The sequence below is a fragment of the Monopterus albus genome, unplaced genomic scaffold, assembly GCF_001952655.1.
Source record: "Monopterus albus unplaced genomic scaffold, M_albus_1.0 scaffold20.1, whole genome shotgun sequence".
NCBI classification, from domain to species: domain Eukaryota; kingdom Metazoa; phylum Chordata; class Actinopteri; order Synbranchiformes; family Synbranchidae; genus Monopterus; species Monopterus albus.
The window spans coordinates 81267-97182 of NW_018127900.1; the positions used below are offsets into that span (position 1 = coordinate 81267).

The window sequence follows — 15916 nt, forward strand, 5'->3', positions numbered from 1 at the left end:
GGGGGGTATATGTGCCAAGATCAACTGCACTTCCATCCAACTGGGGGCTGATAACAATAAATTCAGATTTGCCTTCATTAAGTGTCACATTAAGTGTCTTAGTAAAGTGTTGGGCTACCACTTGCTTCCAGAACAACTTTAATGTGCCTTGGCATTGATTCTACAAGATATTCCTTCATCTAGCACTTTGATGATGATGGTGGTGGAGATGCTGTCTAAAAAGTCGGTCCAAAATCTCCCATAGGTGTTCAACTGGGGTAAGATCTGATCACTGTGTATATGGTTCACATCATTTTCATACTCATGAAACCATTCAGTGACCACTCGTACCCTATGGATGGGGACACTGTCATCCTGAAGAGACAACTCATTTATTCAGGTTTTTTACTTCATCCATCTGTATTTTGTCTTCTAGTCAGTTAACTGCTATTATTAGGCCAAGTCTATATTGTGTTCACTACTGTTTTTAATGCAATCATGACATGAAGAACATCTTTCCTTTGCTTACCTTTTGAGGACTTTACACGGCTGCAGTATCTCTCTAGTGCTTCATGGGTGTTATAGTTGCACTTGGCAAGCTCATACAAAGCCTATGTGGAAAAGTAGAGCAGTCAGGACAAATATTATCAAATATGAATCACATGTACCGTAGAAACTAGTAAACAAAATAATTCAAAAATAACCTGAAGAAATTTTAAATATGAACTGATATGGTAAATCAAAGTTAATGACAAACAATGTTGACTACATAACCTCACATACAGTGGGTATAGGGGAGAGAAAAAAATAAATCACTCGCTTTCAAAACATTCACATTTAGCTGTTTAACAGCCAGTGGGTCAAAATGTGGGCTACATGTTCTAAAAACATCATGCTTTCACTGTGCAATAACTTTCTTTTATTTTTTTCTGCCCCTGCAGCATGTCGTGATATCTCAGACGCTCTCCTGACGCAGCCCATAAATCAGCCAAAACAGTGATAGGCACCAATATACACGTGTGTGTACATACACACACATATACATTTTAGTATGAATTTTTTTTCAGTTCAAACTATGTTAAAAAGTTTTTTTCAAAAAAAAAAAAAAAAAAAATTGTCAGCCTTATGCCATACAATCCAGACCTCTGGAGTATTTGTGATATTGTCGTTACATGCACAAAATGACCACCATAATTTTGTCCCTGAGATCTTTCCCACCCATAACAGACCGTTTGCTTTCAGTTGCACCACCAAGCACTGGAATGCTCTAGGAATAGCTTCATTTATTCTGAACTAACTGAAATCATTCCATCTGATCACAGGTGATCCAGAATGTGATTAGTTACATGTGCATTTACAAGTACTCATCTGGGAGTAGGGACATGGAGGGTTGATCCTTCTCCAAATCAAGTTTTTTTTATAATTTTTCAGAATTGTTTCTTTTGAGTAAATAAAGCTGCAAAAATTGTTTTGTTTTCCTTTCCAGATGTGAAACAAAATGTGAATATTTTGATAGGAGGTGATTCTTTTCTAAACCCACTATACATGAAAACAACAACATAAAAGGCTTAATGAATAAAGATATGACTGACCTGCTCATCGTCTCGAACATGCATCCCTGATTTGTCACATCCTGTCTTTTCACCTGTCGTTCGTGACAACACTTCAGACAGGAAACTTCTAACTTTGTTTTCTGGCAATGTACCTGGGCTCCATAATAACTCATCTTCTTCTTCATACACTGCAAAACGAAAGAACATTACAGGAAGATTAGTCATTTTGTGTATATTGTCTTTACTGTATAGATAGAAACACTGAAAGCAATTAATTACAATAAAGAATGCAGGAGCACTCACCTTTCTCCCCATCTTTGTAGTGACAGAGACAAGAAGGAACCTCTGCTTGGTACTCTAACCCCACCATTATTTCCTTTAATTAAAAAATATATATATACAAAATGCATATTTAAACTCAAGAGCAAACTAGTAATGATTCAACTTAAAACATGAAGTAAACTTTGTTTATCCCTCTCTTAATGTGTTCCAAAATGTACTGCCATTTACCTTTCTGGAGTCTTCTAGGCTTAGGCCATCTTCATCACACTCCGACTCTTTATCACCATCAGAGATAGCATTGGCTGACAAAATAAACAATAAATAAATACCATTGCACACACTGAATTCCAGTAGCTTTTCTCAGGCTGGGCGCTGATGTCTGGCGCTTTAGCTGTTAAATTTGGTACTATAATAGGTGGCACAGACATTGCCTCTCATTCAATAAAAACACCTTATACATCACTACACCTACATTTCTATTTCTTAAAGAAAATATACACTGGTACAAAACTAATTCAACACCTGGCCATATTATAAAGCATTATAAATAGGGAAGGATATCATTCATTTCATCTTGGTACATTCAGTCACATAAAAGGCACTTTTAGATATATTGTTGACATCTGTGACTTGCCCATCTCATGCATCAGATAAAAATCCAAATTATCAAATGTATTAATCCACACAGCCTCAGACACACAAGATGTTTTTTTTTTTTTAATGCTTCATCTATTTTTTTTTCCTCTGGCTCATTTAGCGAAGCATAATCTCAACAGACAGCTGTTTAAAGCACACAAATCCCCTTTAATTTTTGTGCTGCAAACTTTTTAATGATATCTGCTATGAATTATCATGCTCTTGGTGTCATTCTGAGCTTTCTGGTTTCATTTTCCCTGCCTTCTGTAGCATGACTGGGAACTAACATCAATAAACCCATACATCAAAATATTGTTGATTTTGTCTTCCATTTCTGCTGTTGGTCAGTCTGGTGAAGAGAAGTCACTGTCGACTGAACAGATCAAACGCTTCAGAAGCGCGGCTCATGTCTCATTTTTGGAGTGATTACCCAGTCGCTGCATTACCTGGCACCTGTTGTCCAGTGTGAAGACTATAGCAATTCAACGAAAATGCATCATATGAGACTGGCTGACAACGATGTTTATGCTTTCAATCCCTGCCATCAGATCACTGGTTATTTGATCATTTAGGGCTACCCCTTAATAGTTGATTAGTGGAGTCATTAGTCAAGAGACCTGATGCTCTTCTAGTTGAGCCTTTGTTTCTATTTTATTATAGTTTGTTTTTTGTCAGCCAGTGTGCATTACAATAAAGGGTAGACCGAGCCCGGTAGTTTGTCAACTTCTCCTCATTTTGGTGTACCAAGCAGCAATTCGCTCAATACTTCCCCCTGTAGTCAGGGGAAATACCCACTCAAACACTGATACTGTCCAATACACAGATGTACATTAAGGTCAGAGCAGTTCAGCAAATTGCAGAATGAGGAGACAACAAAACCTACTAGGACAAGCCACATAAAGGTGAAATTTGTACTTTATTAGAAGTGTTTTCAAACATCATGGTCTACATTTACAAGAGAAAAGACTGTTGTGACAATGTGGCTGGTTTTACATAGCCTAATGTTATGTGAGTCCAGTTTGTTTACTCATCTCTGTTAAAGTGCAAACCACATCCATCTCCTGACTGTTGCTGCAACATGCTTCCATCAAAACAGGACTAGGAAGCTAACAAAAATGCATGGGGAAAACATTTCGATGGATTATAAATAAGAGGAAGCATTTGCAGTGCAAGCTGGCACACATCAAATGCACAGTAACGTGGTTTACTGAAGGGAGACACTTAAAGTCCCCATGGCACGCTTATTTTGCTCATTTCCAACTATTTAATGTTTAATCTTGGGCACCTCTAGATTAGCTTTGCAGCCATCATAACTCCAAGCAGCCTGTAATTATTTCAGAAAGATAAAACCTGAGAGCCTCCTCCTGCAAACAAGATACATAACGTGTGCAACCCCTGCTGCCAGTGTTGTGTCGAAATCTTGACTGCTCAGTGTACTGAGACCTATTTGATGATACACAATGTCAGGCTGCCATACAGATTTGTTGGACTATCAAGACAGGCAGCACACTTGCATTTCTGTTGAGACAACACTCTTTTAGGCAAAATTTTCTTCAGAAACATGGTTATAGCCCAGTTTGCCAACAAGTTTAAGCTTCTCTCATCAGTTAACCACAGCACATAGTTACATTTGATTTATAATTCCTCAGTTATGTGTTATCCCAGCACATTTCTGTTAGCTTTCTAGTCTCATTCAGATGGATGCATGTCACAGAAACATAAGATAAACAGTTATGCATTGATCTTTAACAGAGATGGGCAAACCCCCGACACACATATGCAGAACCAGCCACATCACTGTGACAGTCTTTTCTCTTGTAAAAGTAGATCACAATGTTTGAAAACACTTTATTTTAAAAGTGCAAATCATACCTTTATGTGTGTTGTCCTAGTGGTTTTATTGTCTTTTTCGCCTTGTTCTGGGCAGCAGTTTGCTAAATAGTGTCGTAAGACCTTAATACACCCATGCACCGGAAAGTGTCACTATTGAAGTGGGTATCCCCCCTCCCAATCACAGGGTGAAGCATTGAGCAAATTACTGCTAGGCACACCAAAATGAGGAAAAGACAATGACAAACTAATGGGGCTACCTTCTGTTGTAATGCACACTAGCTGACAAAAAAATATAATAAAATTTAAAAAAAGGATCAACTAGAAGAATCTCAGTCAACTGACAGGTCTCTCGACTAATGATTCGACCAGCTGACTTTTACAGGGTAGCCATAACTAATTCACAAAATTTTCAAAATGTACATTTCCAATTGTTATATATGTATAATTTTACTATTTGTATTAATATGAATATAGTAGTTTATTTTTAATTAGATGCTGCATTAGATTTAAGCTAAGGTCAAGAAATAAGTTCCTAATATGTGTAAACTGCCACTTACATCGAAGTGTTCTTGGGAAGAAATCAGTGGCCTCGTGGGAGGTGACTGAAGGGGTAAGATCATCAGCTGAGGACTGGGTCTCCTCCTCGTAGTCTCCAGACAGCAGGTCTTTAGCTATTTCCTCCTAGGGAGAAAGATTTCATTGCATATGGAGACAGACCAAGGGTGATAAATGGACTATCTGAATTATATATGAAGATAAAAACATTTACTTCTAATAATTTTCCTTATCTATTTACTGACTATATAACAACAGTTAGTTACCTTGTCCAGAGTCATGTCAGGCAGCTCATCAGTCAGGTCTCCAGAGGAGCTGTCTATACTGGAGCCTGCTGAAGCCTCATAGCGATAGATGGCCAACAGTTCCTCCAAAGGCATGTTTCCTTCCTGTTGGAGGGGGGAGATATAGGAAAGGTTAGCATGGATTCCCCCTTTTAAAATTTACATTAAATTAAAACATCATGATTGACAAGTCTCTGACATCCCACTTAACTGTAGCTCTATGACTGCTCACACTTTTTTCAAGGAACCAACCAATTATTTTTTCAATACATAAACTCAGTCATAACACACTAATTCACTGTAACCAAAAGATAACTTGTGAATGTCACTAAGAGATTGAATGTGCACTTAAACTTGATTGACCTTTATTACTTATGACATCTGCATCTATAAATCAATCAGCTTCCATTTATCATTAAAGGTCACATCAGTAATTGTCAAATTCTTACAGTAGTAAGCTTAACCCCCACCCAATGACAACACAGCTTTAATATTTGCAGCCCTACCGCACCAAGACGACAGTGCACTCTTGTTTTCACATGTATCATAAATACACTTATGCACACATGCAAATATAACTATTTAAAATCACAGCAATAATTTACATAAGAATCATTTACACAGGTAAAACACATTTTAAGGAATTTATATATTTAATAGTTTACCCTTTCCAGATCTGCAATCTCAGAGCTAAAATTCCTCCCTCCATCCAGAGACTCTTCCTCCTCCAGAGTCCTCTCGTCATCATACTCATGAACTAACATTTCTGCTGTTGGGTCGAAGTCATGGTCCTCTGAGGATAAAGAGCCGACTGAGAGAAGGAGAGAAAAATCCATAAATGTCTATCATCACACACCTGAGCTTTTGATTCAAGCTGATTAAAGCTATTTTGGAAAGTAAAGACACCAACTTCGGGACACATTCACAAGTTACTCTGTGAAACAGATTACATTTAGTCAAATTCAACGCCATTTTATTTGTCCAAATTATGCATTGCACAATGTGCAAATAGTGTAATTTCATCTTGATGTGCTGCTCCGCAAAATAACACGATTAAAGTTAGCAAAGTAGAAAAAATGAAATAAACAGTAAATACCAATACTCATTTCACGAAGGATGCTTTCTTACCTGGACTTGAACTCCCTAGGGAAGCCTGAAAAAAGAGCATAATTGAGTACAACGTAGGTTTAACTATTGTGCAGACGCATAAACTTAAAATATTACAGCAGGTGGAGTTACAAAAATGCATTTAATGGCCTGTACTATGGTCACATAAAATAGTTGGGTAGGAAAGCCGTATTTACCCCTAACCTTACCTCAAATAACTGGGTAGCTACAACGTTAGCCGGGAAAGGACGCTTACACACTGGGGATAACTGAACCGTGGTTTTAAAACCTGGACTTAAAAGTATTCCCTTCGTTAGACACGATCAGAGTCAATACAGAGGAATATCTTCACGGAAAAAGTACGATTTATCCAGTGTCGGCTCCTATAACAGTTAACTAGCTAGCCAGCCAGCAAGCTAACTCCAAAGCCTAATGTTAACGTTATGCATCGAAAAATGTAAACAAATTCTATGCGCGGTACTGCAGTTGATATAGCTGAACTATTTTTCACAATTAAAGTGTCGCTAAGTTAACGTAACTGGAATAAAATAGTTATCCATTCATGTCGACCACGACATAATCTGTTTCTTTTAACCAGCAAGCTAACGTTAAATTTACATATCAATTTACACAGCCGCTACACCATAGCAGCTGAGCGAAGGCGCAGCGGCCTTGTAGTGAAGGATCGGTTCAGACATTTAACCATATTTTTGAGAAATAAAATCACCAATTATGACGCAAAGCGCGCTATATAGAAGGCCAAATCCATCTTTTCTTCAATCGATAACATAAAAATGAAAAATACAACACACAAGATTTAAAAATATCGATTTAAGATCGACTGCTTCACTCCTGTTTTCCCTCTTACCTCCGCCATATTGGTACCTTTAGCTAATGGGCTCGTTCTAGCGCAGTACCCGGATCAGCGCTCTGAGCCAATCAGATGTCTAGGTGAACCGTTCTAATCGTGACGCCGTTCAAACCAATCACTTATCAGACTAACGGCAATCATTTATAGACAGTATTACAATATCACAATAATATTACTTAGAAATTAAATTACCCGTACATACCCAACATGTACCAGTAAGATTGGTGTGGGACATACTTCACACAATGACATGTTACTGGAACATTCCTAGAGCAGGCTCAGCTGATGTCCTGTTCACAGCTATACAGTGGCTATGGCATTTAAACGCGCACTGTTAACATATTTCTGTCACTGTGGCCACAATGTCATCATATGGAAGTAGTGAGATTTTCAATTACATAATTCCATAAGATATCAGTGTGTTTTGTCATTTTGTTTACTTTACTACTAGCCACAGGGGTGTCTTTAAAAAATGAAAGTGACAGAATGTCACTTAACTAAATACTTTTAAAGTTGATGTTTACTCCTTATTGCATTATTTACATATGTCACAATACAAAAATTAAGATTTTCAAACAGCTGCTAATTAATGGGCATAACAGGTCATCACATTTGTCTGTACACCATGTCCTAAGGTTTTCCCATATTTGTTGTGACAGCTGTTTGTTGTGAAGAGCATTTTAAATGAGCCAATAACAATTATGGAAACAACTTGGATGGCTCAAACTGCAGGCTATCATTAAATTAAACTACCAAAGGGATAGAAATTATATAAACAGTTAATGATTTGCTAAATAGAAATAAATTTATTTCTTGGACTGACTTTAAAAAACAAATGTGCTCATTAAATTAAATTGGAGGGAATGTTGGAATTTAATAAGAGAGAATGGGTAAAAGGAAACATAAATTAAAATGACAAAATCTAGTTTCAAAAAAAAGAGTTATATTTTAGAATTTTATTAAATCTTTATTTAAACGTTACATGATTCCTGCCATCTGAGATTGTAGCAAAATTCAAAAGATTTGGTTTGATATGGAACAATGGTTATCAGATATACTGGGTTTGAAATTTAATACATCAACTTCTAAGGTTTCAGAGGAGTTGGATTATTTTTTAACAGTGTATGACAGTTCAACTTAAATTGAGTAAATCTGCATACTACCCAACATTATCATAGTAGAAAAATAACATTTGAAAATAAGAAAGACAATATCTACTAAAAAAAGAAATCAACAAATTTGTTGAATTTACAGGCCACCAGAGGGCAAAAATGGCCTTCAAAAGCTTGGCTACTCACCACTAACATCCCTACTCCTCCCTCCCTTCCTGTTTTGAATGACTGTGTACACCTCTTGTCATATTTTATCATAAACTGTAAAGCCTGAAAAAAGGTTGACTCTGTGGGAGGGCAGAAGTAAACTAAGTCCCTGCTGCAGTGTGTCGTACTATATAGAAAAATCCCAGCTTTCCACACTTTATTAAATGGCCACTGAAATAGTCCCCCAATGTTGTAATGTGAGCAGCAGAGTTACTCAAGCCTTGCTCCAGCTGCTACTTCCAGGAAATCTGCAAGTGTTTGTGCACAAGGTGCTGACAATAAATTATTTCCTGGCTTGTCCAGATCCAGGACAGGAGAAAGAAGTGTTTCTTTCAGCATAAACATCACTATTATCCATGTTTTTTTGCAGTGTCAACAGGTCACATTTGTTTTCAGCTTGTGCTACAAATTAGATTTTATGTGAGACATGTAGGCTTTTGGAGCATGATTCTGGCTTATTTGTTAAAATACAGTATACTGTGTGTATAGCTAGGTTTTCTGCTAGATACAGTTAGATATGGTTTTGGGCTTTCAGCTGCAACAATACAAAAACTACATTGAAACTTATAGCCATGTTAAAAGAGAGTGGGGGCCACAGGGGAACGTTTCATTCTTAGGACCTTACAAAAGATATTCACGTAGGAAAATGGCTGATGGCTTGACTGTGCTTGTCTGTATTGTACAGGCTGCTGCATTTTGGGAGTGGTAATGATGATTTAAGTTTGTTTTGGCTGACTAAAACACTCACACAAGCACATTCAATTCCACATTCAAGACCAACAAAACCAGTGTATACATGTTGTTGAATGTATAGGCACTTCTTGCATAAACACATCTTTTACCTTGTAATACAGACTAGATAGAATGTACTGTAGGATACATAATCCCTGCTGACTCATTGGGTTACAAGTGGTGGGTGTCAAACTCTGGTACTAAGAGTCACAGGCAATTGTTGTTTACATAATGGTCCCATTTAAAGTTGCCAGTGGGTTTTTTTTTTAACTTGTCAAGCAAGTAAACACTTTGTGTTTGGAAAACAGAGTCCCCCGTAAGGCAAAGGAAGGGCAGTGTGGGCTTCTTTGGGAAGTTGTTCCAAACAAATGATGCACTGGGTTCAGACAGTTCAGAAGCACATCCCCTCTACAGGCTACATCAGTTGACTTCTTCGGCTAAGTTGGATCATAATAAAGACTGTAAGATAGACAAGATAAATTGAAACTATTCATGCACATACCATATAGAACTGTAATATCTAAGATGAACATCTGCCCCAACAAATAAATGATTTCTTTTTCTAATGCTGTTGTTGGTTCTTTTGTTTTCTCTTATAATGTTTAGTAATAGTAGTGGTGTTTCTCTGAGTGCAGGTGGCTGTGTGTGTGTTTGTACAAATAGTGTAAAAAAATAAGAAAAGCCATTTATATCTCTGTTTTCCCTAATTTCTCTGCAAATAATTTATTACTGTCATAAGTGAGTGACAGCCCATTTGTAGCCTGAGTTTACAGAACAATGTAGTCAGGAAGAGGTGGGCGCTCAACTAATGAGTGAAATTGTCAGGTCAACAAGTTATCCTCTGACGTAGATTACAGGGAGGAGGGTGACAAAGGGTCACAATCCATTGTTACAGTGTAAAACGGATGGTGCTGATTAACACTGTTCTTCACCTACTCTGGTTTTGCAATTGTCAGGCAACAGCCAATTCAGCTTATATGCCATTAGAGGGACTAAGGAGCAGAAAATTCTAATAACTTAGAATTGTAATTCTAATAACTTCCTCATCCATTATATTTCAGACCAAATGGACACATCAGCATGATATTTATTCATTATAATTTATGTGATATGTCACTTGAGGATATCACACTGAGTGATCTACAGGTCTAAAACATTTTGTATTGTGGCTAGTTGTTATTATTAGTGTTGGAACATGAATAAAGTATTATTTGACCCCGCATCCTTGCATCAGGGAGGTGGAAACTGAGACACATTGTGAACACGCTTGCTGAAAAACACCTTTCAGTATAAGAGCATCCACAGTATCATATGAAGCTGAACGTCTGCTAATGCCTAAAGCTGGGCTGCTAAGAAAAATCCCAATGAACACATGCAACAACTATCACATTACCTTTTTTGATTTAATTTAACACAAAATACCCATTGCACATTTGTACTGTCCCTTTATAGAGTCAAGTCTCATTCACTCTACATATACTGTAGATAAACAAGGCAAGATGCTTCCTTTATAAAGAAATACAAGCCACCAGGTGGCAATGTGAGACAGCTTTGTTTCTTCATGACTCAGCTTTAACATTTTCCATATCCTCTGTTCTCCAAACACCACCCTCAGTCAGGCTGTAAAAATGACTGTATGAACATCAACTGCTTGCTGTGTTGATATTCTTGGGTGAATCATGTAAAACTCCAATGTGTGCAGTGACACAGATTTGTGTGTGTTTACAAGTACAGTATTTATTTCCTCACGTAGCACACTCAACACTCAGCAGCTGCAGAGCAAGTCCTACGGAGTCAACAAACAAATTTGAAACACAGAGCCATTTTGTAATGTAAACATATGCAATTTCCATGAAATCCTAGAAAATGTAGTGGCTAGATATACAGTACAAGTAAACAATTGGCAGCTGCAAGCTAAATTCAGCTCACTAATCCTTTCCTACGAGAATGAGTCCAGTTTTAGGTTTGTGTTGCTGACAAATGACTGTCCTTTTGAAGATGGGAATTCTGCATGACAAACCGTTGCAATAAATCATTAAATTATTTGCAGACCTCTGATAATACAAGTTACAGCACATTTCTGACATGCTTTATTCCTCTGGCAAACTTACTCTGCTGCACATAGTGAAGGACATTTACATAAAACCATGGTAAGTATGCATTAATATATAACATCGCAGAAGTGTGTTAGAGTCTGAAAACAGACACCCTTAGGCTCAAGAACAAATATCTCTTGCTCCTCTATTGTGACCTTGAGTGTTGGTGATTTTCCCTTAAGGCATAAAACTCAGTCAGTGCTATTGTAAAAACATGTATCCATCTCTCCAAACTTTGGACATGTGTATACTAATTACCAGCCATGGTGTCACAGCTTTTCTAGTCTTTCAAAATTCAGGCTGCAACCTCAGCCATCTAACATTTTTACCATAACAATGCAATGTGCATCACAAAGTTCAGTTTTTTTAAAAGTGCTTACTATGTTTTCAAGCTCACATGTCTACAATAACAACATAACCATAGGATGGTTTGGGGTAAAAATAGAATGCAAAGTGAAATCCCCAAAAGACTAATCTGTCTAAATTTAAATGCATCTATTCAGTCTCTGAAGAGGGTTTTTCTGGTGTTAAGGGCACATTTGTAGCACTAGGTATGTACTGTACACGGAGGCTATTACTATAACAGCTGCAGTGTAAATGTATCCATTAAGAGAGCTCTATGGATATCAAAATAGATTCTGAAGTACTTTTAACAACCCCTCTCCACAAATTTGTGTCAGAGATGTTACAATTTTGCTCGATATAGCTCTTATTTTAAAGCAAACAATACAACTGCAGAAATGCTCTTTTATACTGATGGAAAATGCTCAAATGAATAAGTAAAATCCCTGTAATGTCAAAGTCCTGGTCAACAGTGTCCATGCCTTGTGTGACCTTTATTGTTCCGTGAACATAAGGAAACATTTAGAGGGATGAGGTCACCACCACTCTTTCTCCTGGATTATTAATTGAGTGGTCTCAGAAGCAGGACAATCTCTCCTTGCCTTGACTGGTCTACTTAACCCTTGAAACACCTTAAATGGCTGTGGGCCTATAGTTTTGAAACTGAACAGAATAGTCATTCATTTTAAAAAAGTATATTGAAACTGAATGACAATTCCCATAGCAGCGTTGGGCACCAAGTGGGGATTGGGGGGGCTTGGACATTCCTTTAGTATGCTGGTCAAGCTGAAAATAATACTCACTGTAATTAAATAAATGTTGGATGATGTACTCCAACCACCTGTGGAAGATACTGCCAGCAAATATTTTCAGCTTTTAATATAAATGTTGTCTGAAGTGTAAGCAAGAATATACCACAGCAAGTTTAAAGAGGGTTATTAAAAGCATTAGCTCTTAAATCTTTTGAAGGGATCCACTGACACTGCAATTTTATACATTCAGAACACTGTTGGTCTGCCAACAGCAGGCCTTGGCCTCCATTTTAGAATTGTCAGGTCGGCGCTATCAGTGATGGATGGTACCTAACTGGGAAATGTCCTATGTGGAGAATAACAACCATAAGAGTTCAGAAATAGTGTGATTATGATTATGTATTTTGCTAATGGCAGCATTGCAGCTACATTGCCTTTATTATTACTGTAACTCAATCAACCACAAAACATTTGTCAAAAGAGGGATATTCATTCATTGGTAAAGCTATTCATTCTCTTTTCAGCCACTAGAGGGTCTAGTGAAACTCAAAACAAACTGATACCATACTGTGCTCCTAACAAACACATTGGTTTTAGATGCTAATGCATCCAGAAGTAAGGATGCCACATCTGAATCAAATCTGGGTCCTCTGTGTGCTTTTAACACTCTCTATCTAAGTAAGGCAAATCAATGTTACCCTGGTTTTTGCTTTTTCTTTGTCCCATTCTTTCTGTGCAAACGAACATGACCTTTTCAGTCTGGCAGCCATTGTACTGTAACATAAAAACATCCTTCATGGCTGGATGTTTGAAATGACTATTTCTGGTTCAAAAACACTTCTTATAACCTTTGCTTGGTGGTAGGTGAGACTAATTTATGGACTGCTTTTTGAAAACACAAGGCAGAGAAGCTGAAATAACCACAGAAGCTCTGTAGGCAGAAGACTGGAATGGAGGGTGGTTGTATAGTGGAGAGACACATTGTCCTGTCCCATTTTCTCTTGTTTTGTCAGACAGTGTGCAAGATCTTATTTAATACACTAGCTCAGAATGTAGCATGAATGAAAGGTTGTTTATTAAATCTGCCCATAAAGCACTCATCATCTTTAGCTTAATGCAGGCATTATGAGCAGGTACACGAACTTCTCCAGTCTGTTGGGAATCTGTCAAATCACCTTAGGTGAAGCTGGCACTAGTGAGTTCGAGGACATGCAATAACCAAGAGTCTGGGTATTAGCAGTGCTCCTTTTCTCCTCAGCCCAACACTAAACTCTAAATCAAAGCACAGCAGAGTCCACTTACTGTGTGCAGACTCAATAGATAGATAGATAGATAAATAGATAGTTAGTTCAGGCAGTTCAGCTTGTACTCTCTTAATTTTTCTACATGACTGGGAACACTGAGCAGTGCGAGCTCATTTCAAGGCAGAGTAACAGTGAGTGGGCACTGCAATTTCCTCTCTTTCTGTAGTCAGACGCAGTATCTACTTGTGTGGGTGTTTGTATATATCCGTTACTTACGTCATGCTGTGCACTCACGTTTTATGAGATTACTTTGAAATACAATTTTTAATAGCAGGTGTAGAAATGCCCATATTTGTGAAGATGATGCTTAAATGATGTTTTAAAATAGTCTGCATTAAAATGCCCATTTATTTGTCCCCCCCCAAACTAGCTTTGTGCTACACTGATATGTTCTTAAAAACCCATTTAGCCTTAGTGGTATTGCTCAAAAATCATTTAACACTGGTGACTATTCTGGCTTATTACTGCAGCTATGTGGTGAAGGTCTTCAGCAGTTCAGGCAGGATGTTTGGCTCTAAAGCTCATTTGATTCAAATATTGTGCAGAATATGCAAAGTGATGAGCAACGAACCAAATGTGAAGGATAGAGGAAACAGCTGTGATGTCAGTGATAAGAGGCTCCTCATGACAAGACATGTGGGTGATTCTGTCTCCATGGTAACTGAAGGTTTTTACCACAAGAACAGTTTGTGAAGAGAAAAGAACAGAAGATGTAGAGGCTGAAAACTTGGGACATTCTCACTTCTTTGAGCACATATGAATTCACACACATCCGACTCCCATTCTTGCAGAGACATTCTTAAGTTGCCAAATTACAAAGAAGTGCGGTCGCTCTTAGCTTCCCACACGCTAATTCTCAAAATGACAAAAGAGACTGTGAGTTTTAATGAGTTTGCACATTTGGCCATTAAAAATGACACATTATTATTTGCTTAGGGATATTGTCACTTATCTGACTGAGATGACAAGTGAAATTATTTGAATTATTAACTTTCATGGTAAAATAGAACATTGGCTGAATAAGATTTATACAATTTGTCTTTGATACTTTTTAGCACTTTAACACTCGTAGCTGCACTAATCAATATTTTTATATAAACAAAGAAAAAAATTACTACAATGTGAAACAGGTAATGCCATAATAAATCCAATATTATTTTCATCATGTTTTTCAGTGCGTCTAAGATCTAAGGAGCTTTTTAATTGCACCCTACAGCTCATTGTATTAGTTTTACAGCCACAACTTTACTGCTTTGGTTCTGATCCACTGCTCTAATGAGATTTGTTTCCAGCAGCACTAACAAGTTCTGATAAACCAGCTGTGCACTACCAATCACCAAACAGCAGATGGACAACAATTGGAACTAGCTGGTGAGCACAGTGGAGCATCTAGGAAGCCAAAAAAAACAAACAAATATTTCACTCCATTTGTTTGACTTAACATTTGGGCAGAAGCACAACTTTAATTGAAGGCTTATGTTGCTCCTTATCTGTTGGAGGGTGACAATATACAGTACATGACCTTGTACAGCTCGTAGTGCTGCCTCCAAGTGGCCAATATGTGGCATAGGACTGAAATGATGGCTAATGCAAGGTAAGGGGAGGGAACAGACAGGCTCCCCCACGTGCTTGCCCTCTTGTTCTATTATTTTTTTCCCACAATGTTCCAATTAGAAGGGACACACAATTACACTTCCAAAGAGGCTGATTTTTTTTTTTATATAGAAAAGTTGGCTGTACATATCTCTTCAGGAAACAAATATTGGCAGTCATCCATCCATCCATTTCCCTCCACGACCGGGTCGCGGGGGCAGCAGTCTAAGCAAGGATGCCCAGACTTCCCTCTCTCCAGACACTTCCTCCAGCTCCTCCGGGGGAATGCCAAGGCGTTCCCAGGCCAGCCGAGAGACATAGTCCCTCCAGCGTGTCCTGGGTCTTCCCCAGGGCCTCCTCCCGGTGGGACATGCCCGGAACACCTCCCTAGGAAGGCGCCCAGGAGGCATCCGAAACAGATGCCCGAGCCACCTCAGCTGGCTCCTCTCGATGTGGAGGAGCAGCGGTTCTACTCTGAGCTCCTCCCGGGTGACCGAGCTCCTCACCCTATCTCTAAGGGTGCGCCCGGCCGCCCTGCGGAGAAAGCTCATTTCGGCCGCCTGTATCCGGGATCTTGCCCTTTCGGTCATGACCCAAAGTTCATGACCATAGGTGAGAGTCGGAACGTAGATTGACCAGTAAATCGAGAGCTTCGCCTTACAGCTCAGCTCCTTCTTC

General features: G+C 38.3%; 1 protein-coding gene across 4 annotated transcripts in view; it reads right to left on the bottom strand.

Annotated features, from left to right (window-relative positions):
• mier3b (mesoderm induction early response 1, family member 3 b) overlaps positions 1-7193 on the bottom strand; it is a 16735-nt gene extending 9542 nt beyond the window's left edge. Inside the window, exons 1-10 of one of the 4 annotated variants that reach the window (XM_020593787.1) lie at positions 6957-7091; positions 6439-6523; positions 6251-6275; positions 5788-5933; positions 5105-5227; positions 4841-4964; positions 2043-2116; positions 1836-1908; positions 1572-1720; positions 509-590 (exon numbers count right to left, since the gene is read on the bottom strand). In XM_020593787.1, coding sequence (XP_020449443.1) covers positions 509-590; positions 1572-1720; positions 1836-1908; positions 2043-2116; positions 4841-4964; positions 5105-5227; positions 5788-5886 — 724 coding nt within the window. In that variant the 5' untranslated portion in view covers positions 5887-5933; positions 6251-6275; positions 6439-6523; positions 6957-7091. The other 3 variants (XM_020593785.1, XM_020593788.1, XM_020593786.1) reach the window with 3 other exon arrangements.
• Positions 7194-15916: the final 8723 nt, after the last annotated feature.